The sequence below is a fragment of the Varanus komodoensis genome, unplaced genomic scaffold, assembly GCF_004798865.1.
Source record: "Varanus komodoensis strain SLA01 unplaced genomic scaffold, ASM479886v1 scaffold16, whole genome shotgun sequence".
Classification (NCBI taxonomy): domain Eukaryota; kingdom Metazoa; phylum Chordata; class Lepidosauria; order Squamata; family Varanidae; genus Varanus; species Varanus komodoensis.
The window spans coordinates 26,063,366-26,091,240 of record NW_025335468.1 but is presented as its reverse complement, the minus strand read 5'-3'; the positions used below and the strand labels follow the sequence as shown (position 1 = coordinate 26,091,240).

Here is a 27,875-nt window from a genome sequence, read left to right as displayed (position 1 = left end):
TTCATTATGATTTAGCTACAGCTCTTGTTCAGTCACTGAAAACTGTTATTTTTAATCTTACATTATAAACTAGTAGGACTCCTTTCATATATTTTGAATAGGAGGACAGCTTCCTGAAGAGTCCAAGTCAGTGCTAAAGGGCTGCATGCATTAAACAGCAAACCCCATAAGTTCATCAGCAGTAAAAGCAAATGAATCTACCCACGTACCATTAAACGTTTGGTTTTCTTCAGGAACTTTTCTTTGATTTATCCATGGTTGGCCTACGGGGGTAGGGGGGAGCTCAGAAAATCGGTGCAGGGCTGCTGTGCCGGAGATATAGGTGTGTTTAGTGACTGATTACCAGATAAACAGTCAAGTGCTGTGGATTGTGACAGGTCCCAAGTGCAGCTTTTATCATTCAGAGAAAGGAGATTACATTGGGACACAGAGAATCCTTTCAGCAGCATTTCCTGTAACATGAGAGCCTGCAGGAAGCTTGTTTAGCAGAGGAATGTAGAGATTTACTTAACTAGCTGATTTACTTAAACCGCTGGGTTTAAGTAACCGGTTTATGAAACCGCTGGGAGAGGTCATCAGGAGGTGTGGGCTGCGGAATCATCAATACGCTGATGATACCCAGCTTTGCCTCTCATTCTCCACTAATCCAGGTGAGGCAGTGGCTGTGCTGAACCGGTGCTTGGCCGAGGTAAGGGAATGGATGAGGGCCAATAAACTGAAACTCAACCCAGACAAGACGGAGGTCCTGTTGGTTGGCGGATCGGGTTTCGGAGAGGGTGGATTTGACCTGGTCCTGAATGGTGCAACACTCCCTCTTAGGGATAAGGTCCGCAGCTTAGGTGTACTCCTCGACCCGGAGCTTTCTTTGGAAGCTCAGGTGACAGCGGTAGCGAGGAACGCCTTCCTTCAGCTTCGGCTGATTAATCAGCTGCGCCCCTACCTGGAATACGACTGCCTGGCGACGGTGACACATGCGCTGGTGACTTCCCGCCTAGACTTCTGTAACGCGCTTTACGTGGGGCTTCCCCTGAAGACAGTCCGAACACTTCAATTGGTGCAAAATAGAGCTGCCAGGTTGCTGACGGGGACGGGGCGTTATGCTCACATGACTCCAGTCCTCCATCAGCTTCACTGGCTTCCCATTGAAGCCCGGGCCCAATTCAATGGGAAGTGTTGATTATGACCTACAAAGCCCTAAACGGCTTGGGTCCTGGCTACCTGAACGAGCGCTTACGTCCGTATATGCCCGACCGCCCTTTGAGATCTGCGGGAGAGTCCCTTCTCCGGGAACCCTCCATGAAAGAAATTAGGAGAGTAAGTACCCGGAGGAGGGCTTTCTCTGCGGTGGCGCCCAACCTATGGAATTCACTCCCCAAAGAGGTCCGCCTGGCACCGTCGTTACTGGTTTTTCGGCGCCAGGTAAAGACCTTTTTATTTAAACATCATTTCAATTGTTAAAACATATGATCTGGCCTGGGCAACTTCTTCTTCCTTCTCTTTCTCCTCCTATATTTTTATTTTATACTGATAATTTTAATTTTGTATTTGTAAATCAATGTATTTTTTGTATTGTTATATTTAATGGTAATTTATTATGTACTATTGTATTTCAATGTATTTTATCATGTTGTAAGCCGCCCCGAGGTTTCGGCAAGGGGCGGCATAGAAATGTTATAATAATAATAATAATAATAATAATAATAATAATAATAATAATAATAGTTAGCACTGGGTTCCTAAGTGGAGCTTCAAGCGGATCAGCGGCTCTGCCGGTGCGTGTTTTGAGCGACGGAGCCACAGCAGAGGGGTTCAAGAGCCACGTGTGGCTCCGGAGCCGTGGGTTGCCGACCCCTGCCCTAATGCTACCAAGAATTAGGAAGCATCTCATTTCTTGCTAGAAGAAAATACTACAGATATCCTTCACTTGAAGCATTTTTAGTATCCCCCTTCAAATGTCATGGTTAATGTATTTGAAATTAATCATGAGAGCTTCATACAAACAAGGCACCTTGCTGCGTTAATTTTTAGGTGAATGTCTCACTAGTGCCGTTATCTTTCCTTTATTTTCCCATTTTTTATTATATATGACTGAACAAACCCTTTTCCAAGCAATGAAACCAAACTTTTTCTTTTTTCAAAAGTCTGCAAGCTTGTAGTTCCACCCAGGTGACTCCCATCTGCTTCCTAAACCCCATGGTATGAGGAGAGGGGGCTTCTTCCACGTTGTATTTCAGATTTTGACAGTTTTTATGCAGTTTTCAAGTGGATCATCATTCAGATACAGCCAAGACAAAGATATTTGATAGCTCAAGGTATTTGGACTGGGAGGTAGTCATTTGCCTCCAAGCTATCATTCCATATTCAGGCTAGGCTGGTTACTGATCAAAAGTCCCTGTCAGTTGACAGCTGCTTGGTGGCCAGTACAAAGTGATTTTGTTAGTGACCCTGCTCGCTGGCACAATGGCCATAGGACAGACATGTTCATGACAGCTGTTCTATGTTCCACTTCAGACGTAAGGGCAGCACTGCATCAGCATGAAGGCAAAGCTGTTTTTCCTCCATTTCTGGAGGCACACAGTGGGAGAGTAAATGCAGAAATTAGTCTTTCTGTGCTTGTTTTACATGCTTGGTCTAATGTTCTTCTGTCATATTTTATGGGACAACTGAATTCTGTTCATCCTTGCTAGTCAGGTACACATCAGAGAAATGTGTTTCTTATCTTCATGCTGGTATAATTGGGAAACACGTGGTGAAAATAAGTGCATATATTTTTTGCAAATGCCGTTTTTATGTGCAAGGAAAGTTGAGTATGACTGGAGAATAAACTGAAGTCGTCTATGTACAAAGGATTGCCCACAGTAAATTCTAAAGGAGAGTTTCTCAACATCATCGCCATCTGTCCAAACGTGCCCCAAGTGTAATTAAAGTAAAACAGAGACAGACGGTTTACCTGGCAAAGGTAACTTTTGCCCCTGACCTGGACATGGGGTGAGCAGATGAAAGGAAAATTGAAAGAACTGGTCCACCTGCAATATGCTTGAGGGACCGGTGGTAAAGAAACTGCATGGAGCATGGAAATTGTGTAAAATGGTTGTAACAATGGCACATAGCCTTTCATAGAACTGGGATCACAGAAAGAGTCTCCGGCTTTGACAGGTTCTTCTTCCCTCACTAATTCTGATGAGTTTGCATGCATTTATTCTGTGACCACAGTGTCGAGTTGAAGACATGCATATGTGAAACTGCTGTCACAGAGACAGCTTTCAAATCATCTTGGACACGGTCGTCCTGAATAGAAACAAATTACACAGTCTGAGCTGATAATACAATGTGCAATGACTTATCAAATGAAGTATGTATACTTCGGTCATCTGCTTCTCACTGTCGACAGTACTTCAGCCTATAAAGGGCTCAAGTCCTTTCACTCTTGTCATTTTCAGGAACATTCTGAATCATCCTTTTGTGATGCGTCTTTAAAGTGATCTATCTTATCATTTCAAGCTCAACATTTAAGAACATTTACATCAAATAAGAGAGTCCATTTAAGTCCTTCCTATAAGGCAGGAAAACAAAATAGCTCTGAGATCTGCCATGAAAACATATGATAACTAACTACACAAATAACATTAGGATTGGGCTTCTGAGTCTGCTGTATGCCTGATATTTCTGGAGAAGGGTTCTTTTTCTTATAGGAGAATTTGTTTCTGCAGTCTCTGCTGTTTAAAAGATATGGCCAAGCTGTCAAAGCTTGCTGATGTTCAGATTTCTAAAACGGAGATTTCAAAGGCAGGTGACAGAAAATTATCAATTTATTTATTTTAGGATTGTTGTTGTTGATGTTAGTCGCGAAGTCATGTCCGACCCATCTCAACCCCATGGACAACATTCCTCCAGGCCTTCCTGTCTTCCACCATCCCCCGAAGTCCTCTCAAGCTCACACCAACTGCTTCAGTAACTCCATCTAGCCACCTCATTCTCTGCCGTCCCCTTCCTCTTTTGCCATCTATTGTTCCCAGCATTAGACTCTTCTCCAGGGAGTCCTTCCTAATTTTAGGATTAGTGGGGTTTTAATGTTTGTAAACCACCCAGAGAGCCCTCTGGGCTATTGGGATGGTATATAAATTCAATAAATGAATAAACAAATAAATAAAAATCTATTTTACATGTGCTCTTCTGAACTGATCTCCCAGAATGGGATTTTTCCCCATTAATCAGCTGCTGTCTTTGTATTCCTTAGTGGGGAAGAGATTTGGACTGAAACATAAGCCAAATTATATTAATGATAAGATGATACATGAAACTCCAAGGGAAATTTTTTTTGTAGCTTTATCAAAACTCTTCTTGCTAATATTGAAATTATTCTATTTTTTTCTGTGATGCAGAATCTCCAGGTATGTTTCTTACTTTGCTTTAGGTGGAATTGATTTGGCAACTCCAGAGATAATATTGTTATAGGAATGTGGCTATGGACAATGAAACAGTGGGATTTTGTTTAGTTTGATAAATAATGGCGAACAATAGATATTTGCTTAAATGAAACTGATGGGTATCTGGGATGTGAATCCTACACATTTTCCAGTGGTATTTCAAACTATCGTCTGAATCCAGAATATGCTTAAAAGGAATTGACAGAGGAAGCTAACCAGAAAGCTTGGTTAATAAACTGGGTGAAGATTTCAGGGTGATGGTTGCTTTATGACTACTATTGTCTAGTTCAGATTGCTTTGGTCAACTATATCTGGTCAATCTGCACATCTAACCAGGTGTTGGAAGACAGCATCAACTTGGCATGAGACATCTTGAAAGCTAGGGCAAATGTCCTTGACATATCCCACTGAAACCCTCTACTGAAATTGTTTGGAAGTGTTTATACCCCTCTATACACTAGTCCCTGATTTTGTTTATTTGCTATACATTAATGCCCGGTTTTGCTTTATTTGTTATATAAATTACTGTATTGGTAACTATTGATTTGTTATGGAGATTTTTCTGTGTGTTTTCAAGAAGTTTTTAAGTGCCTTTTCAAGGAGTATTTTAAATTATTTTTAGAGAGTCTGAAGAGAAGAGAAATATATCCAATGTAAATAGCAAATTCAAAATACACTGGATATATTCGTTGGATATTTATATTTTTATATTCCAGGTTTGTAAGTCTGAAGACATGCAACTATGCAGCTGGTTACAATCTCATGGGGTGTTTTTCTCCCCTCAGATATTGATGAGTGTGCTGCTAAGATGCATTATTGTCATGCCAACACAGTATGTGTTAACCTGCCTGGATCATATCGTTGTGACTGTGTCCCAGGATATATCCGCATTGACGATTTCTCATGTACAGGTAAGCTCTTAATATGATACTTTATTAATAACCAATGGTTTTCATTTGGAAGAGAATATTGCCATGCTGTTATTTAGGCCAGAGTTTCCTCAAGGAAAAATATATGATCGACAGTAGAAAAACATTGGTCTCATATTGTTTAGGGTGCCAAATTTTTCAACATGTTATGCATATTTTGTGGGGTGCTATTGAGAGATATGTATTGGAGAGTTACCAGTGAGATAGAAACAGTGAATTGTGAGCTTTATTGTATATTAAAGCTAGTTTAAATTCATGGAAAATATGTATATTACCATAATTTGCTCTCCCTAATCTGAATTATTCCAGCTATTGCATATCTTCCAAGTTTCTTAGAGCACCAAACCACAAAGGATGGGATGTGTCTTTAACTGTGTCAAACATTATGATTTTCAAAATATTTATGGAAATGATAGAATTTTAAATTTGTTGTGTGTATAAAAGAAAGGAATTCTGTGTTGGAGCGGGAAGACTTTTTCTGGAGAATGACACTTGAGCGTGAGAGTATTTCTTTTCTTTTGTTAAATCCTAATATAGGGAGTTGCTGCATCTTGTTCTGACACCATCATTGTGCTTCCCCCTTATTGTCTTCATAGACTGGTGTGTGACCAGTGGGAAGAGAAATACTTGGTTTGGGCCCATAATCCACAGATGTTTTCTCCTACTCTCTCCCCAGAAAGATCAGGAGCAGTAGAGCTAGACACTAGACCCTCTTGTTAGGCTTGTTGGTTGGAAGCACAGCTCAATAGCCTGTTTGTACTCATGGTGGAGATGGTTGGCTTATGTACCCTGCGTCTCTAAAACAAATGCATGTATGTGGCCTCTGCCTATTTATCCAACTTGCGAAGTAGAACGAACATGAACGTGTGTTTTAATGACATTAGGAAAATATCTGTGCTTGCCAATTACTAATAGTTGATGTTTCTTTATGTTTTAATGAAGAAGTGAATAAGAAAAAAATTACAATAGCTTTAGACATCACAATGGTTTGTAGTTTTTAAAGAAACTCTCAGCAAATATCATTAATGAGAAGCCTTATAGAAACTTGAATGTTTTCAGTTAGTGGTTGGTTTGAAGATTAGAAAGAATGCATGTGTGATTCCTCTAGAATTTGAAAAAAGATCCTTCTTACCAGTATACTGGCAGTTCTTGGTCATGGTCTCTGTGCGTCACACATATGGGTGCTGTGTCTGTGCAGTGCCTGTATTCGGTCAAATTGAAATCGTGAATGCTGAATTATCATCCTAGACTGGAAATCATGTGCTAAATATATGCAGTTCATGGGAAAGGACTGATAGAATATTCTGGAGTTAGATTTGGTATTTTTTAAAAATATTTGCTTGTGTATTTGGAAGAATATGGTGCTGCAGAGGGAAGAAGATTAGGATTCAGAACAAGGTTCAGAGGTCTGTCTTGAACATATTGCATAAGATTTAATTGCAAAACATGCCCTGAATGTTGTATTTCACTTAAAAGCAGACCCATAGACATTTCTGAGGAATAATCAGGTTTGGACTGAAATTTGGAGGAGGGTAATTTCCCCATTCTTCAAAACCAATATGCCATGTTATCCAATATATCATGCGTGAGGCTCTTCTATGAATGGGTGGTTGAAGTATGGGGTTAAAACTCTTGAGGAAAGTTATCATTGTCATTTGATTTGAAGGTAACGCAAACAATTGATTAATTATTTAATAATTAATTGCAGTAGAGATATGTGGTGTTTGGGTTTTCACTGGTCAAAATAATCTGTTTTCTGCTGATTTATAGGTGTTTGCTCTATAATGCTTCACAGCATTGGTGTATTTACCTTATCTTGTTTTTATTGATTGACTTCAACTTTCTAGGATTTCAGGCAAGACTTTTTCCCAACTCTGCTTGAAAATTTCAGGGGCTGAACTTCAACTTTCTATATGCAAACTGATTCTCAGTTTAGATAGTTTATATATGCATCTCAGTTTAGATAGTTTCCCTCTTTCTAATATTCTCCGGACATCTTGTCTTTCATAAACCTGATACTAGAAGATTTTCAGGTTTGGACTTCTGCTAGTTATTCTGATTCCAATATATGAATATAAAATATGTTCATTTTTTTAAAAAAGTAGTTATTACTAATTTTCTATTTCTCCTCTCTTTCCAGTAAAGCAAAGGTTGAGCTCATACATAATGACCAAAATTTGGCTTGTCATTACAAGAAAGAGTTCACTGCTCACATATATTTTCCTCTTCAGATAAGTTCCTGATTTTCATTCAGACAATGATGTATCAGCACATTTCATCTAGCCAACTGTAGTTCATGTTTGTTTTCCGAATTAGGATTCCAAAGCAACTTCAGACCAGAGGTTGAAGTCTTGGTTTGGAGAGCAAGCGCAAATCAGTTTGCTGACTTGGATTAATGGCAAAGTCTGGATTGCATGACAGTCATTCATTGAAATGAAGCATTTGAGTGAGGATGCAGCATTCAACACAACGTTCAGTCACATAGTGTTAACCACTGTGATAATTTCTCAAGATGTTAGATGACAAAAGTCACAAAGAAGATCTCACAGAAACTGTCCACTTTTATCTTTCCTTTTATCCCTACCCCCTGCTTCCAGCCATTGCCAGTCTGTAACCTTCATTGTTAATTTGTCTTAGTAGCTTTTGATGAGGGATCCTCACATTATATAATGTATTTAAAGGGGCACATCAGTGTCCATTTAGTTAAACTGAGTCCAAAAGGGTTCCAGTATTATAAATCTCAAGATACTTACAGTTGTAGGAATTAATGACTTGGACTGACTTTAAATAGAAAAGAAAACATCTTTGCTGATCCCAGATGTAGCATACTGCCCATCTGGATTTAGGTTTGAAAGTCCAAGGAAAGTGTGGGTGTATGTAAGTTGTAAGCAAGTTGTGACATTGTATGAGATTATTACTGATCACAGGGGACATCTGTTAAGTCATCATCCTAAGCTTCCAATTTCCTGGCTTTGTGGAGGTTGCATCAACAGGAGATAGCCTTAAATCTGGTCTAAAATCGGCAGGGTTTTAAAAATATCTATATCTAAAGAAGCTATTCAGTGTTATTCATTCTTTCTGCTATGTCAAAGCTTCAGTTTCCACATTCCTCACTTCTTTCTATCTTAATCTATTTTTACTACTGATTTTTAATTTTGAAGAAATGCAACTGTCTTTAGAGATTAATTTCATAGCTCATCATTCAAGTGTATATCTGTGTGCTTTTGTGCTACAGTGAATTGCTTCTAACCTTCATTTCCCCATGGCATCTGTTACATGAATTGGCTAGATTGTCTTTGGTAGGCAATAAAGTAATCTCTAGATTCTCATATCTATAAAAGAATGCATTTCATATGGAGAGTAGAACAAGTGTAGACTGACCTGGCACAATTTTAACAAATGGTCTGTGAAAAAATAAACAGTGATTTGCCAAAGGTCTCTCTGGAGCAGCAAAGCTTTATGTAATTGCAGTTTTCAGTACAGATGCAATGGTGACATTAAAAGCCTTTCATGCTTTTGTGAACTGCCTTTGTATGGTGGAAAAGGAATGTTTTCAAGTTCTCAGTTTCCTCGCTGTGCTGAACGTATCACATGATAAAACTCTGGGTTTAAAATATGTAAATTTTCTTCAGTTTGGAAAAGTTTTAAAAATGGTGTAATTGAAGCCTTTGTTTTTGGTAACAGTGTCATTGATTACCCTTCACCTGAGATTGGAAAGTAATGCAAGGCGCAAACAGATGCATATCATTTGTATGATGGGCTCACTGTGGATCAGAGCTTATCCTGTGTGCAGCAGAATTGTGCAGAGAAGTACAAGGCCAAGGGAAAGCGTGGGTGTATGGAGGGTAGGCTGTAAGCATCTGGCCAGGCAGATTGCATGCATTTCTCTTCCTACCATGGAGGTTTCTCTCAGCAGCAGTGATGAGGAGGAGAGGGGACATTCAGAGAGGATTATTTAAGTCAGAATATCTCCTCACTGTTTTGGCTAAAGCAAGACTCACATTAGAACTCACTGAAGATATTAAAAAAGTGCAAGGGCCTTTAGTTAGTCTTCAAAAGGAGCAAAAGTGAGCTTTTCCAATGTCCCCCTGAATCCATAGTTGTTCCGTATTCTGGTACTTTGATGAAGTTGGTAGTCTGACCCCCCCTTTAAAAACACACACACCCTTTTCTTATTTATGTGTATATTTATTATCTTTATATACTACCCCACAGTTTTCCTCTCAAGGAACCCAAGGCAGCTTACATTATCTTCCTTCTCCTCTCAGTTTTATCCTCACAACAAGAACCCTGTGAGACAGGTTGGGCTGTGAGTCTATGACCTGTCCAAAGTCACTGGCAACTGAGATTGCCATGATAAAGCTTTTTATTTGGTATAGAAAACAGTGAATTCAAAGGAGCTGTTTGCTGTTTAGGACTCAGTCCCAGCCTCTGCCTTATATCCAGTCTTTTGGAAGGGCTCCAAAAGGCTGCCTTTTTGCGGGGGTGGGTGAGTTGTGCATTATACCTAAAGTTTAAAGTATGTGTTTGGATACTTCCATACAAACAGCTTCTAAACTTTCTAGGCACTGCACTTCCACTGTAAGTGAAAAGCAGGCTTAGAAGCAGTATTCAAAATTTTTAAGGTGTGTATCTGTGTTCTGCCATTTTCCCTTGGATTCTTAATCACCCTAACCACTGCTCCCAACATGTTGAAGCAATCCGTCCCAGCATCATTTTATCAGCATAGTGTGCATTCACAATTACCTGTCTATCCAGAGAATGTGTCTGCAGTGCAGGACAAGTAGGTGGGAGCCTTAATTCTGAGAAAATAGGTGTACCTTGACACTGTGAGCCCTACATTTCCTGATAACGTTCGCAACCCAGTTTGGAAACAATTGATCTTTGCAATCAGTTTGAAACTTACTGGTTGTTTTTTTTTAAACCAGTAATTTTTGTGCCCAGGGAAGTAGCAGAATTTCATTACATTTGCTCCCTCCCTCACTTCCCAATCTTTGGCTCTTTGTGTCCAAGTGCAATTTCTTTAGAGAGGAAAGGAGAAGATGGCTGATGAAATTGACAAGATGGGTGTCAGTTTTCTCTGTATCTCTATCTAAAACAGACAGTTCCTACCGTATTTCAGAATGCCCCTATTCCAGCATAGTGAAATTTTGATTGGCACACAAGTCAGTTGTGTGCCAGTAAGAAGACTAAAGCCTTACAGCCATATCCTACATATATTTTCTCAGAAGTGCTGTTGGGTTTAATGGAATCTCTTGTAAGCTTGGACAAGAACTTGCTTTGCGGGTTGCCAAATAGTAAAGAAAAGGAGGGCATCCACTTTGTACGGAATCAGCTCCTCCCACTCTGCCTCAGTTGCACATTTTCCACTTCTGCTGAAAAATTGCACTGATGTTCTATTCTTTCTCTCCTTACTGGATTTCTTGTGGTTAGAATAACAGGTGTAAACAGCAGAGGGAAAATACAGACTGATCACTTTGGCTCATGATCTTGTCTAGACCCCCTGTAAAATGTAAGGAGCTTGTACAAAGTCTTGTCCGTGAGCATTCTTCATGTGTCAGTGTGTCTCTATGTAACATAGATGTGTCCAAACTCTGCACATTGTGAAAAGAAGTTCTTCTGGAATTTTATTAACACTCTCGTACTTGTAAAAAGAGAAGAGCTAAGATCCTATCACCATAGCTTTCCATGTGCATTTCTGATTCTCTATCTTCATAGGCATTGCCATACAGAGCCATTATGCAGGAACTGTGTTCCTGAAGGTTGTAAAAGATGGCTACATTTCTGAATTTCTGAATGAACAGTAGTGTTTTCTTAACATTTACAGAATGATGTCTCAGTACACAAATTATATATTATCTTCACATTCTTAGACATTGTGTCTATAGTGGCTTATGGACCAATTAGGTAGTCTATTTCATCTTGCAAAACTATAGATTTCTCACGGGGATAAATTCTTTAATATACATTCTCTATATGTGGGATTTTAGGATACCATGCATGTTGTTATGATTAAAAGTGTACATAGTTAATTGAACTTCATGGTTTCACATGTTGCTGTATTTTTTCCTGTTGTTTTCTGTTTATACTATACTGCATGTGGCTACCAATAAATAACAGAATTAAAAGTGCAGTGTAGAAATCTAACACAGGTACATTCTGATCCAAATTAAGATGCAAGCCATGATCCAAGGAGGAGTATATATGTGCAAAATGTACTTTCCATATGCATGTTCCTATTTGGATGATGGACCAGACATGTTTTCTAACCTGATCTGGTAACATCAGTTAATAGTTAGTTTCTATTGATTATTTTCAGAGGGAATGGAGAGTACAGAGTAGATTTAGTATGCTTCTACTTCTGTGTGTGTGTCTTAACTGCTAATCAGTGCTATTGCCTGGTTAACTGGCCATTGCTTTGCATCAGCTTTCACAGGTGGTCCACGTGTTGTAGTCTTGGGGAACATATGTTTTGTAAATATGTTCATTAAGGGATGCTTTCCTTCTGGGAATGGTGTGATCCCTGATCACTTTCTTTAGATTAGCCACACTGATTTTAGTCATATTGGGAATTATAATGTGTATAATTCTCAAGCCCTCTGGGGAAATCTCTCCATTTCCATTTCCCTCTCTCTTTCTCTCCTTCCTTAATCCTACCTTGGCCAATTCCTATCACTTAATTTTCTGTTTGGCAGAACAAGTGCCATTTAAAACACCAAAATAACTACATGTGATACCTTGTGTTTACCCTGAAGTTATTGAAACATAGGAACGTATGAATCACCTTTTCAAGTGTACCATAGGACTCATTCTGACATTCTCCTTTCTTTTTGTATGAAATATGTGCGTATCTACATTCACATTTTCCATTGTATTAAGCACTCGTGCAGATTTTGAAATGTGTGCTAATTTTTCTATTTGATTAAAAAGTATTTTCAGGTATTTTAAATGAATTTTTCCATCCACACTTCTTCAGTAGGCATATTTTTGTAACATACTTTGTTTTCTCTCACACAAGCTTGGAAATGTGCACTTTGACATCAGATTGCATTTGACTCCATGTATGTGCCTGGGAGATGAAAACTGGATACATCCTGATCAAAAGCAAACTGAAACAATTTTTTCAGATATCTCTACTTAAATTGTTTCCCTTCTCTGTCAATCTGGAATTCATGAGAATGGCTTTCAGGCCAGGAGACTGATTTGTAGCAGGTCTGGGTGGTGGAATGCCTGGTGATCCACTGTTTTCCCATTTTCTATTTCTCAAAATGAACAACTTTTATTTTTATCTTTTCATGTGTACCTCACCTTTATGTAAAGAAAAGGGCACTCAAGCTTGCTTTCAATAAGAGGGATCCCTTAAAAAAAAGAATAAAACTATAATGAAACAATAGATTAGAGCACAATTAAAAATAGAGCTGTTACAGAATCAAAATGCCATCCACTCCAGCAAGATCAACTTGCATGCCAAAGGCTGCTTGAATAAAATATATCCTCCTGCTGGCACAAGGGCAACAGAGATAGAGTTCCACTGCTTGGGGATTGCCACCATTAAGGCTGTCTCTTGCAGCACGGCATGTTTCTAAAGGCAGAAGTACCAAAAGAAGCCTTTCCCAAGTCCTTAAAGCAGTATATGAACAGGCTCATATACTGCTGGGTGCTGTTTTCAGTAGCTTAGACCCAAGCTGCTTTATTTTTATGTACCTTGGATTTGTGGAGAGTCATTTGTATCTCTTGTTCTGAGAGGCACAAGTGGGACAAAAATATGCTGGTATTATCTATTTACATATTTATTTATGGATTAGCATTGATATGCCACTTGATCTGCTAAAAAACTATCAAAGTGATGTATAGCCATCTAAAACAATACAACTGTGGAACAATAAGAACATTAGAAATGGTGAAAATATCAAGGTGCACATTTTTTAAAGGTTACACTGCAAAGATGAGTCTTTAGACCCTTCTCAAAGCCAAGGGATTGGACTTACTTATTGTGCTTGGGAAAGCCCATTGCCTAGCTTGAGACCAGTAGAGGAGAAAGTTTTTCATGATGCCTGAGAATCTGCCTCTGCAGGTAATATCACATTCAAAAGGACCGGTCCTGCATGTATTTGTACCTGGACAGGTTCATAGCCAGAAAGGTCATGTCTGGGATAGCCAGGTCCTAAGCTTCTGAGGATTATAAGGTTTTAAACAATCCTTAAATTGCACCTGAAAATTGAATTGAAAAGTAATTGGCAATATACCACGATTCAGGATGGCAGTAATATGGTCTTGAAGCTATGAATCTGGTAGCAGCTTAGCGGCTGCATTTTGCACCAACTGACACTTTTAGACACCCTTTGGGGGAAGTCCCATAGAGAATGCTACTGAAATAACAAAAACATCTTTTAGAACATCTGACAAATGGAAGAGTATAGCTGTAAATTAATTTCAGTGTGTGTGTGTTTGGGCTGAATATTTCATGAAAAGTATATTGACTGAATGCTTGTTTTGCTTTTTGGTTTTGCTGTTATTGACACATGAATGTTGATTACTGTGCTATTGATCCAAGAACATGTTTCTAAGCATCTTTAGAATGATACAGAACTGAACTAGACTCCACTGACCCCAAAATGGATGGTGGGGGTAGTCTTTTCTTGATGTCTTGCAATCATGTGCTTTTTCTAGTGCTACAGTGAATGTTCATTGATTTTTGATGTGAAAGTTGTTGCTATAAGACCAAAACTCTTTACAGAAGACAAAGTTTGTGCTGGAAAATGTTTTTCATGATGATTAATGATCATTGCTAATTTGACATTCGGTCAAACTCTATTCCAAACCCCTGGTCACTGGTAGTACCATTGGTCTGGGCTTTTCCAGAATTATGCTTTGCTATCATACTAGTGCTTAGCAGCAACGGCTTTTTAAAGGTGTGCATACGTATTACCTTTTTTAACTTCAGAGAACTATGAAGCACGTGCAAATTTGCAGGTGCAAGTTTATTTAACAGAGAAAACTCGAAGTTGAAGCTGAATCCAAGTTTTCTCCTTCCTTCCTATTGTGGAAAGCAGACTATGGGACCAATTTCAGGTACAATTTGGTAAGTGTTTAAATTTTTCTCCATGTTTTTCCTGCTATGCATGCGGCTTTGTTCCTTTCTCACAAATTCCTAGGTAGAAGACTTCCCCAGCCTCCCCATGAGTGCAGAGGGGGCACCTGCTGCTTCTGCTTTTTGCAACTACTATGCTTGGTGGGAGGAGGTATATTTTTAACCCCCCCACACACAATTTTCTGTGACTATTTATACGCAGGCCAGGAACTTTTTCTTTGGTCTTCTTTTCCATTCCTAAGTGTTGGCTAATCAGAGGGGAATTTTCTGTTTGGAGCTTCCATGGCTTCTGTTTTTTATGTCTTTGCCATTGCACATGTTTTATGTTTTCACATTTTGTTTTCTTGCTTTTCAGTAGTATTTTTGCCATTTACTTGTCTTCCTGAAATATGTTAAGTGGATGAAGGTGTTTTGAAGGGAGTGGGATTGGGATTCCTGTTGCATACCACTTCTTGCCAGTAACCTAATCTTTTCTTCTTCTTGCCCTTCCTAGATGGATCCTAGAAACAGCAGAAGGCGTAATGGCTGAGTACAGAATTCTGCTGCAAATTGAATTTCTCTGCCATAGAAGACCTGAGTGGGTTTGATTAGCTACATTCTCATGGACGTGCCAAAGAGTCCTTAGATCTACGTTCCTAGGTCCAATATCCAGTTGGGCATTTGGCACTGGATGTCCAGCAGCATAAGCAGAACATCAAGAAGAGGTTACTTCTCTAAGGAGAGGTGTAGAGATCTCATGTTAAGTGTTGCAGCTTCCTCTTGCCATGCTAGTTTTACAAACTCGAATCACAGGAAATCACTAGAATCAAGCATTTCCTACTGACTCCAGAAACCTCTTTTTTTTTTTTTTACATTATTGGATGTCTCACTGGAAAATTTCATGGATGGCACATATTGGGAATCATCAGATACTCCTACAAACCAGCACAACAGAATAACTAACATATAAGGACCTGTACTCATCCTGATTACAAAGAAGGTCTGCTGAAACCAGGACAATATCTCTTTTCCACTGCTTTTGTGGCAACTATCTCATTTCCCACTGCAGCAGCTAAGATTTGGAATGTTAATAGAGAGGAAGAAGTGCTGGCTTCCCACAGATGCCATGGCCATTGTTTTCACCCAGCAACTGATCTCCTGGATGTGTGTTCCTTTCTGCATCTGATCTGATTACATGAGCCTGAAGTTGCTAAATCTCCTCCTGATAAAAAATTTTTGAAGGAAAGTTATGCTGGAATTTGGATTAGTTCTGCCGGTTCATTTTCCAGAGCCCTAAACATTAGTATGGACACTTCACACTATCTTACCACCAGTGAATGGACCACTCAAATACACTGTGGCATATGGTAGTAATTGCACACTGGATTATGGAAGAGTGAACAGTACCTGGTACAAGGGCAGCAGCTTCTCTTGGCCTTTCTAGAAAAGCATAAATTGGACCAATGAACAAAAGCCTTATGGCTAATGGGGCAAAATAAAAATCTTATACTTAAATAAATTTTAAAAATTGATTTATGGTAGAGTAGTTAATACTTCTAATGCCTGGAGGTGGGGATATACGAAAGTAGATGATGGAACCAAGATGGTGAATGCTGTAAAAGATTTAGGGCATGACCATGTTGAATGAAGAACACAGCCATCTAATCCATGAGCCTGCCCAAAACTTGTTTTTGTTATCATTAAATGGGTGAGGATCAGAGACGGGTCCTTTTCAGTTGTAAACTTCCAGGCAGTATCCAACAGTGTCATTCTGCCAGTGGAGCTCCACAGATTCTTTCTCTTGAGCAAGCCATTGTGAATTACACTTGCACAAGCCATTGTAGAAGCAGTTGCACAAGTACGCTTACGCAAATGTAACTTTCTTCTCCTCTTGTGCATAGTTCAGGAACTTAGCCTCTGCTAGTACATTGCCAGGCTGGCTGATGTCAATTGTGATATAATTCTGACACCAGGCAAATACATATTTATTGGCTCAGGCATTCTAAAAGGTATTATGAGTTAGATGAGGTGATTACCATTCTGCTTAATCAGGTGTTCTGCTGCATTTTTTATACTGCACTTTGATTATCCTTTTTTTGTTTTAAAAGTAAATTTATATTGACATTAAATTCTGTATACCACCCAGAACAATCTAAAAACAATGTTTAAGTAAGTAAATAAAAAGCATGGCATACTGTATTAGCCTGGTGGTTAAATATTTTCCATATGGGAAGGTCACAGTTCTTCATTTCCATAGGCTCAAAATTGGCTTCAAATTTAGGAATAATCCATAAGTGAAATTTGAGAGTGATCCATCAGTGGAAAAAAAAGGACCGTTTTCAAGCTAAAAGTGTCAGTCACAGTTGCCAACCAACATGTTTGCCACTGCTTCATCTGTAATTTCTATTACAAAATCAAGATCCATTTCTTTCATACATCATTATTTCGTAAAAGAGAATCTGGGCTCCAGTCTTGATCAGCCCTGTCTTTAAATTAATATCTGCTGTGGCCCTAAAGCAGCAATCCTGAGGGAGTGGGACAATAAAATGGCAGATACTCAGGCACTTGCAAAGCTCTATCAGCTGGTGCCAAAACAAATGGAAAAGGGGCAGACTTACTCTTCCCCATCCTAGACATGTTTCAGTAGTTGGTATAGGCAAGGGACCAGATCCTGGGGCCTGCAAAGGAAAGGCTTTGGGTTTAGAGCAGGGGTGGGAACAGGTGGGCTGCATGTAGTGGAGCTGCCCCATCAGCACTGAACATTGAGAGTAAATCACCGCAAGGCATTGAAAAGGTCAAATTTATCCCGAGAACAAGCTAAATGTGATCCTTTTATGCTTTGTAGTGCTTCGCTGAGGAAATTCAGCAGCAAACTGCCAACAATTTTGTAACCACACAATGTGTATTATCCATGTGTCTAGTTTCCAGTGAGAGATTAGAGCGCTGGGTCAGGAAGCTAAAGAAGAAAACAATCCATGTTGGTAGAAGGACTGTGTTTCCCATTGACTTAGATAATGGTAAAGCAATTCTCACTTTTACTGTATATAAAGGAAGAATCACTATCTGAATCAGGAAGTAGCAGCTGCCGCCCCGCTAAGGCTACTTTTCCACGCTGGCTCTAAAGCTTGCTGCAAGGCGAAGGTGGCAATCGCAGACTCCAAGAGAGGAGGTTAGCAGCCGCTTTCACAGATGCTTGTACCTCCGGTTTCTGCATGCTGCCTTCACATGTGTGGTACTGCTGCCACCTCCATTCACAAGGCACACCTGATTCCAGCATGAAACTCCGGTGTGCATACAGCACCAAGCAAGTCATTGTTAGAGCATCAGGAAGGCTTGCTGTCAGTGAGCCCAAGGAGTAATTGATGGACAGGGCAGGCAGACCGTATCAGACCCAATGGAAGTCCTGAAGTCTTCAGCCTTGGCAAATGCCCCATAATGTCACCCTTCAACTCTGGACCTACATTTATAGCTATTCTGAAATAAAAATGTAGGATGTTATCTATACTTTATGACGCAGAGGAAATGGCTTGTTGACTGGCTGCGGATTGCCCTCAGAAATAATACTTTGTGGCTGTAAATTGCCATCTGAAACAGCAACCTAAAATTGCCTGTTGTACAGAAAGCAAGTGCTTTTGATTACTGCAGAATACACAAACTGCTGGATAATATGGATGCCACACTTGGAAAAATAAAAGAGTAGACAATAGAGTAGCCGGGCAATGCTGGTTCCATCACAGGCAGGTGGCTCAGTGGAACCCTGTGCCAAAAAATCGGGTCAGTTTGTAGCACTACCACAAGGACAACCGGGTCAGACCTGTGAGCCAGAAAGTGATGAAGAAGGAGGTTGGCCATGCATTGCAGTAAGTGAAATAACTAATCTGTAGGGCACCCCAGAAGTATGGGCATTGTTTAAAGAACAAAACACTATTCCCACATCAGTACATAAGCTGTCTAAATGGTACTCAATATCATTCCTCCACAGGTTGCCATTTTCCATATGGCTTGCCTGTCCACAGATCTCTGTTGTGAACAAGTGTTTAGCACAGCTGGTAGAGTTGTTACCACGAATGGAGCTGTGTTTCATGGCTAATGCAGAATTCTTCTTCATGAGAGGAAAGAGGAAAATAATCTTGGAGGAATTTCGTTTGGACCAGCTGCAAGAATCATCTTCTCTGTTATTATCGACGAGCAACTCCAAAAGGAAGCTTGGAAGAACACAAAGACAAGAGAGCCTTGGGAATTTGTTCAATCCACACTCGGATGAAAGCAAACTAATATGTGGATCAAAACACAGTTATGCACTTCTTCAAATTCTGTGATGCATGTTTCATTAAAAACATCACAAAGCTATATTTTACAATAAAACGCATACGAAAACGTGTATTTATGGTAAAGTGTTTCTCAAATATGTATGTTATGGTACAATGGGTGCAATTTTTTGCACAGTTCCTTTAAAAACACCCTGCTGATTAATTCAGATATAAACCAAAACACACTTATGAATGAATACATGAAAAAAGGACATGGACAGGAACAGACTGATTCATCCTTACCTAATCATGTTGTATGGACAACCACCAGACAAGGTATTTACTCCACAGTATTAACATTTTTGTTTTACTAAAGGAATTTGCAGTAAAAGTATTTACATCATAAATTACATTAATTGTTTTTTCTGTACCCCAAATTAGCATTAGAATAATTGCAACATAAATTATGCATTATTATAGTATTACTATTATCTATCTGCTTAGGGTATACTTTCCCCTAAAACGTTTCTTATAAATATTCTAAATAAATTAATAGGTTTTATAACCAATTGCTTAACTATAAAATTAGAATTCTATAATGTTTCTTCCCTGTGTTTGTGTCTGTATCCATGCTGTATGTAAGAAGCAGACATGTATGAGAGACAGTGCATGTGTACAGATGCATAGATTTCTTACAAAAATATTATGGGCTGTATCTGATGTTCATCCTACTTTGAGTAGAACCATTGAAATAACAGTAGTAATACTGGGTACAACCCCACATATTTTTGCACCGCAAACTATATTAGAACTTTCATAAACCAGAAAAGTCAAATCATACACAAATTTTCCAAATTGCTTGTATGTAGAGATCCTACATAAAAATGAAAAAGCTATTTATTATTATTACTATTGCTATTGAATTACACTTATATCCTGCTCTTTTCCTTCATGTGGGGAACACGGTGTGGCTTGCATAGTTCCATGGTATTCTCAGAACAGCAACTCCATGAGGTAGGTTGGGCTGAGACTCAGTGACCGGCCCAAAGTCACCCAATGAGCTTCATGGATGAGTAGGGACTAGAACATGGTTCTCCCAGGTCCCCAGTCTAACACTCTAACCACCACACCACACTGTCTCTCAAAGAATTCAAGAACAAATTCATTTTAAAAGAAAAACATGTGTTTAAAAATCACTTCACACATTAACTTTAATTATTTCCTCTTCATTTTATAGAAGAATGCTTATTCACTATGTACACATCATTTGTGTAATTTCTGTTTGCAGAAAAGTACGATTGTTACTTATAATAAGTGCAATAATAAATTAGCAATTTGGCATTCCGTATAGATGAATGTTTTGGCTGGTTTTAGCAACTTCAGGCTATAATGAGATGGGGGTGGCTGTTTTAAGCTAGTTTCTTCACGGCCTGAGAATATAGGAATCATAAGCTTATGTTTGAGCTAAGCATTACAAGTTTCTGAGACTTGTACTTCTAAGTTTCGATGACACTTAGAATCATTTCCCGCTAAAACTTGAGTATAGCATAAGTATATATGAATCATTCGCATATGCATTTGTTCATATGTTCATGAGTGGGGTAGGACTGGCTAGCTGACCAGATATTCATGACTTTGAACATTTGAAAGGCCCCTCTATACAAATGCAGCAATATGCTTGCCAGAGCTTTCATGAAGAATGAAGGCAGACACCATCAAATGGCGTGTAGAAGATGGCAGCTAAGAAGAGGGCCTTTTCTGTTGGGTATCTCAGCTGTGCGGGGAGCAGCCCAGTGAGGAGTCTGTGGTCTTTTAGGTGCCAGGTGATAACCTTCCTATTTTCCCATGAAATGTAGCTGTTGTTGCTGCTGCTGTTCCTCCTCCTCGTTAAACTTGTTACCATATTTTAAATCTTTGCAATACTGCTAGATTTTATCTTCATTTTGTACCATAGGGTTAAATTTAATTTTCTATATTAAATTTCACCATCTTCTATTTGATGTCTTTAGTTGCTGTGAACCAGCCCAAGAGTGTCAGCTACTAGGCAGTATTGAAATGTAATAACAATATAACATTGATAAATCCAATGATACAGAAACTCTTACATCCATCTACCCAAACAGCTGTACATAGGTTCCTTTCTCACACGTTAATTGGACATGGCCTTATTCAAGGTTTCTTTATCTGTGAGCGACAGTTTGTAAAGTGCCACTCTCTGTCTCTCGGCCTTCAGGAGTAAGATTTGAGGGACTCGTATACTGTATGAGTATGGAATTCTTTTACAAAAAGCTCTATTTGGCTAAGTGCAAATGATTTTTCTGATTTCTATCCACTTGCTTGCTAATGTTATGATTGCACATTTAACCAAGTAGGATTTCTTATACTAATCTGATGGCACTGAAGACTACCATCAACAAAAATCTGCCACATATTTTTTGTTCAAGTGGTTACCATAGATTTATACTTTAGGCATATTTACTATTCTAGCTACAGAGGGGTCCCAAAGTAAAATGTTTGGAAATGCAAACACGGTAACAGATGTGTTTCTTGGGGCTGAACTGACTGCTTTAGGCAAGAAACAGAGAAGAAGAGGCATTTGCCATGCAGTCGGTCGCCCTTCTGCAGTTTTAGAACATCAAACTTTTATGCATCCTAGCACTGCTTGAGGATATAAGCTAATCACTAAGAATACACATCCGAGAAAAAACTTTATAGCCATATTATTGTCCCTAACAATTGCATTCTTTCCTTTAATCCATATGTCCGAACTCACAGAATGGAACAGCTCCTAGTTTGTGACATATGGTTCTTTTCACTTCTGTCTTAGAAGATATGACACTGGCTATCTAGCCAGCAGAACACAAACACTTTGTTTGTTTGTCTTAAGATGAGCAATGGTGTTGCCATCAACAGGTTGAGTTCTGCACTTGAAATTCTAAAACATACAAGGAGAAGGATGGAAAAAGGAGGGGTATCTGAAATGCCACAGATTATTTCATACTCACAGAGTGCAATGCCCGTAACCTCTCAGATCTTGGTTCTGAAGGCCAGGATTCCCATGGAGAAGCATCTCATAAGGAAGAGGCAGCTGCCATCAGAATTAAACATCGTGCATGGTCTGTTAGCAAGCAGAAGTGCTTTGAGTATATCCCAGACACAGGAAAGCATCCAGCTAGGTTTTGCTAGTGTTACCAAGGTTGTGCTAGCATGAACCAGTGCTTGCATAATGTCCATGCTACTTGCTAACACAACAGGAAATTCAGTGGTAATGCCAAAGAAGGATCTAGTTTCCTTTAAAACTAGTGTGCAAAGAATGCGCAACTTGTTTTCAAGCTCCTGGAAGCGCCTTGGTGAGAATTTTTGCTTGAAAAACAAGATGCACATTTCCACATGCTTTATTTTAAAAGAAAATAGTCCTCATTGCCACTGAATGGCAATGCTGAATCCATCATAATGGCCCACTGTTGGATCCATACCATATCTTCCTGTATTTTCCAGAAGTTATCTGAAAGCTTCAGCTAATTTTTCACACTATAAAGTGAGGTTTTGCAGCTGTCTCGGATTTTCCTCTTTCAGAACAAGTGCCATCAATTAAATCTACATTACATATTTCTAAACAACCAAAGTGTTGCTCATGGTCAAGGACAACGGTTTCAAAGATCTCAAAATTAGGGGATCACAACCCTAAAATACAAGCAAGTGTCTCTGTGCTGCGATGTTACAGAGCCAGTACAGGGCTTTGTTGTAAATGTGGCATGACCACATAAATGTAACCATACCCTCTATAGCTATGGGATGTCCTTCCCAGGGAGATCCCCTTGGGATCTTCACTTTGTGTGTGTGTGTGTGTGTGTGTGTGTGTGTGTGTGTGTGTGTGTGTAGATGCTAGGTCGATACTTTCCCCTTTAAACAAGCCTTTAACCCTTAGCTTGGGGCTTGATTAATTTTCTGCAGGCGCCTCAATAATGGTTTAATGTTTACTGTTGCAACATATTGATACATTTATTTATGCCTTCGTTTATGCAGTTGTTCAGTGTTCTGATTGTTGACTGGCCTGAGCACATTTGCCAGTTGGGCAATATGCCAATCTAATAAATAAATGAGTTCTGCCAGTTCCAGCAAATGATTTTGTGGATCACTGAATTTCTAGGAGGGGGGATCAACAGAGTAACCTTGGGCTGTCTCATTGGAAGGGACAGAACATATATTTGCCGGATAATGCTCTCCTGCAGCATTGCTACAATGGATTTTTTGGATAAGTGAGAAAAAAGACCTTCGGCCTAGATGGACAAATGGTCCCACGTGATAGTAGGCAGGGTCCTATGTTAAAATACACCAGCACACAAAAATGTTCAGGAATAACTAGGGCATGGAAATATACCTGCAACTAAGGTATATTGCAGTGGGAAAGGGTGCTTTTCTTAGTGCTAGCTCAGTACTGAGTCAGTCAGTCATTGACTGTGTGTTGGAAAACGGATCAGGAAAGGAGGAACGGTTGATAGTCGGTGCTGTCTTTTCTATCCTGGGAACTTCAGCTGTTGTGACATGACATTTTTTCCTGCTATAATAGGAAAGCTTAGGTAGGATCAGCCTTCTAGAATGATCAATTTGTCAACCTCCTTGGGAAATGATTGCTTTATTAGCGCATTGGGAAGTACAGGCTTTGCATGCAGAGGTCCCAAATTAAATCCGTGGCATTTCTAGATGGTCCCAAATTCAATTTTCAGCACTTCAAGTTAAAAGGATTCTTAGCAGGTGAAGGAAAAACTTCTGACTGCAAACTGTTGCTAGTCTGACCTGGCATATGCGACTTTCCTATGGACTTAAAAATATCAGGAAAGAATTTGAATATGGGCCCCTGGGCCTATTATGATTGAAAAACTGTTGAGGTTCTTGCTTGGTGCTCTCTGGCTTCTCTCTTTCTGCAGGAGGGGTGGCATCACTGAATTGTGCTGGTTTTTCTCATATATTTAAGTAGATGCCAATAAGCCCTACTGGGATCAGAATAAAAAATCACCTTCCCTCTTAGTGAATAATGTACCTTACATGTTCTTGCCTCTTCTTAAGTCATCTGTCAAGTTGCTCAGGAAAGGAAGAGTAGACAAGACCCGAATTTTAATGTACAAATCAAGCAGTACCAAAAATAACCTTTGCAAAAATCCTTTAAGTCATGAAAAGCATAACAGTGTACTCCACTTTCCTTAGCCCCTCTGTACCATGCCACATTTAAACAGGAGTGTACTTTCACACAAATATTTGTCATCTGCTTACTCAGTTTGGAGCTAAATTATAATTTTGATGCTTTAGAGCTGACTACGCATCCATACTTTTAAAACATTAGAAGCACGTGGAGGATTGTAGGTGGAAGAGTGAGATGCGATTTTTGAAAAACTGTAAAATGATTATTTTTAATCCTGTAATCACAAAGCTCATTTCACTGAATAATGCCTAATCCAAATTCCTAACGAATCTCTGCATTCTGTTAATACTGTGAATGTGACTATGGAAAGGCAAAGATGTGATAAGTGCATTCCCATTGCTTTAGTTGTTATACATCTTATCATAATACAGGAAGACATCATTATTTATTGCACACAGCATGGAAAAATGCTGACTATTAAAACAGCAAATTCCTTTTATTGGTTCTTTGTCTGTGTGCTTTTAAGAGAAACATCAGGCAAATTTCAAATATGCTGTAAGAATCCTAACGCTTCAGCCATTGAATTCCTGTAACATTCACCAGATGCAGGTAGCTGTCTGGATAATTTCAAATTGCACGTGTTTCCTTATAGAGTTTTTCTTATCCCATGGGCATTCGAAGCAACTAACCAAATCTTTAACAAAATCTTAAAACAGTGAACAATCAAGCAGCAATATACTAGAGTATAATATAAAGTGACCTAACTATTAAAAATTTTAAAAAATGTTACAAAAAGAGCATTGGCACCTAAATGTATGTATCCAGGAGGGTGCATTCCATAGCCTAGTTGCTGTTCTTAATAAAAAATAAAAATAAAAGCATCCTCTCAACTTCTGAGATAATGGAATGTGTAGCACTGGATTAAAAACAATGTATATTTCTGATTTAGGTCATTTCCATGTTTTTTCACCCACACTTCTGTTCAGTTGCCTATCTTCTTTAAGTAAGGTGGGGGAGATCTCGCACTGAAATACATATTAAGAGGTGTCTTTTCTGCCAATGTGTACAGCTTTAGATGTGCTTTTAAAAAGGTACTGAAGGGCATGTTGCTATATGTTTGCCATGAATTGTTTTTCAGCACTTGGAGAAACATGATTCTGGAGCACATGTTCCACACTGCATATCAAAGGTGAGGCCTTGCCTGATCATCCCAGTAGTGTGAGGGCTTCCCTATGGGAAGATGTGGTTTTTCAAATAATCTGGCCTCCAAATCATTGGACTGCAGTCCTATACCTGGGAGTAAGCTCCAGTGCACTCACTTACTTCTGAGTAGACACATACAGGATTGCAGTTAGTGCAATGTGAAACTTGGCACCTTGAACAGAGCAGTCTCATACCCAGCTTCCTAATGCTTTTCAGTCACAGCCTTATGTACTATGATGAGGCAGGGAAATGTTTTGGGACCCACGTCAGCATCTGAAAGAAACTGAGAAAATGTCCTGAGCCCCATCACAAAATGCTGACATGAGAGGTGCAAAAGAACAAGGCAGAGGGGCAGCCCGAGGCATTGGTGGAATACAGAGGTGGATGGCCTACCAGGGCTGGAGCCCCAAGTCCTTCATTTGCAGACTTGAATATCTAAGAGGTCATCTGTTCCACCACCCTGCTCTCCACAGGCACTTGCTAAAATGAATGTATTTCCATTGCATCTGAGTCCCCTGGATTGGCTAGATTTGACCCATGTGTTCCACATCCCACTGTCCTCCCTCCCTCCTGATTTTTTTCAGAAATCAAAGGCCCTTGTCCATACATACCAACTTACAAACAAGGATATTCTTTAGGAGATAGGATTCTTTAAAGACACCCCCCCCCCGAAATTTTAGGGAATATGTAAATTAACACAGGCAAAATTGTTCCCCCCTCCTGGCCCAGGTAATTTTTTTTACCCAGTGTAAGATGGTTCAAATGATGGCAGCATCTGGAAATTTTGGTTCTGATAGGAAATGTGTTCTTTAATTTAAACTAATTGGGAGGAGCAGATCATCTTGGCAGGCCGGGTACCCAGGGACACATTGGTGTTGCAGGCAGCACACTGCAACGGGAAGTCCAGAAGGATATAAAGACTGCTATCAAAAGCTTTTGAGAGGTCCAGCAGAAGAAATAAGGTTATGGTCCTCCTGTGTAACTCCCAAAGTAAATAAACCAAAACTGTATTCATCCACATCCTAGCCTTGAAGACACACTGAAAAGGATCTAGCTTCTTCTGGTGCCTGTTGGTAGTAACAGTAGGGTGGCCTTCCAGGATCTCAGGTGGTCCTTTGCCATCATCTTCTACCTGATGCTTTTAGTACTGAATTCAGTATCTTCCCATAAAACAATATGTTCTATAATGAGCTATGGGCCCTTCTCAAGCTGGATATCTGGGTGGAATAGCTATTAGTCAAAAGCTGACTTTTTTTTTTTTTAGGAGTAATGACTGTCTTTTTCTTTTAAACATTTTAATGGAATGTGTAAATATATATAATTCAGAAATAACACTCTCAGCATCTGCATCAACTGTGGTGTTCCCTGATATATTGAGAGCATGTAGTGTAACAATTTTTTCTTACTGTTGTGTTACTCTCACAAACTCATTAAGTTGAACCTTTTAAACAGTGCTTTTTTTGTAAGAAAAAAGGTGCCGGAACTCATGAAATTATTTACCTTTCGCACATAGTCAATCACTGAACACACAGCCACACACGTCAGTTGTGTAACGAAGCATAACGGTCGCTGCCCGCAGTAAGCACTCAGCGCGCAACCACATGACCAATCACAAGCCGAGCAGCGCCATCACAACCAGTGCAGACGAAGTACACATGTGTCGGATTCGACACACAGGCAGCCCGCATGCACCATTTTAATGATTTTGCCGCAGTCCTGCTATGCTCGACAGGGCAGTTCAAATCCACATGGACCAAACATCAATTTTTCACAAGTTACTTTTAAAACTTGGAAAATCTGTCGAAAAAAGGTGCCAGAACTCTGTTCTGATGTGTTTTATGACAAAAAAACCACTGCTTTTAAATATCTGACTGCTATAATATGATACCAAGGATCACTTAGATAACAACTTGCTGCCAGGGAATGGAAAACTATTCCCTTCAGTTATCATGTGAATATTAATGCTGGATGAATACAGGCATTTTCTTAACTATTTTGCTGCATATAAGAAGTTACAGCACAAAAATCTTTCAACACAAATCTTTCTGCATGATGTGGCTGTGGGAAAAAGTAACAGTTTGGATTGCTTCTGTTTGAACAAAGAACCAAAATGTTAATGGTTATTCAACTCACTAAAGCCAGTACATATTTTTTTCATAATGGTACCATTTAGTATGATGACTTTTTCCAACTGTAGAGCAATGCATGTGGAAGTCTGGGAACTCCACAGACCTGCACATGTAGAATATTAAATCCTAACTGAATAGTACTAGATAGGAATAGTACTTCTGCCAATGGATATCTGAATGCTCGTTTGATGTGATGTATGCATTGGTCCCATGCTTGAAGTTTTATGATCGCTGGCTTCATACAGGGCTTCCCATAGGCACCTGGTTGGCCTGATCTAGCAGGGTGCATTTTATTTTCAGATAAATAATCATGCATCTTACTTTGTATTAATATTTTTTTTTCAAAGAACCAAGGTTTAGAGACATAGAGTCCACATTCCAGATTAAGAAAAACGAATTTTAGGGCACAATCCTGTGTGACCTACCTCAATCAGTTAAGTTGGAGTTTTAGTTCTGACTCAGGCATGGTTCCAAGGTCAGAGTACTGACTCTGTAGAGCACTTTGCTCCTCTTTCAGAGCAGGCATGGTTCATCCCATGCAGGCTGTAGCTCTGAAGCCACAAGCACGACTTCAGAGTCAGTGTTGTGGGTTCGGGTGTTTGGTGGGTTTATTTATTTATTTATTTAATTTATTTTTCAATTTATATCCTGCCTTTTTCCTACAAAGGGCTCAAGGCAGCTTACATCCTCCTCCTCCTCCATCTTATCCCCACAACAACAACCCTGT

General features: G+C 39.4%; 1 protein-coding gene across 1 annotated transcript in view; it reads left to right on the top strand.

Annotated features, from left to right (window-relative positions):
* Positions 1–27,875, top strand: part of NELL1 (neural EGFL like 1) — a 521,924-nt gene that overhangs the window by 290,462 nt on the left and 203,587 nt on the right. The window contains exon 13 of the mRNA XM_044426038.1: positions 5,213–5,338. Within this exon, the coding sequence (XP_044281973.1) occupies positions 5,213–5,338 (126 nt within the window). The remainder of the gene's footprint in view (positions 1–5,212; positions 5,339–27,875) is intronic.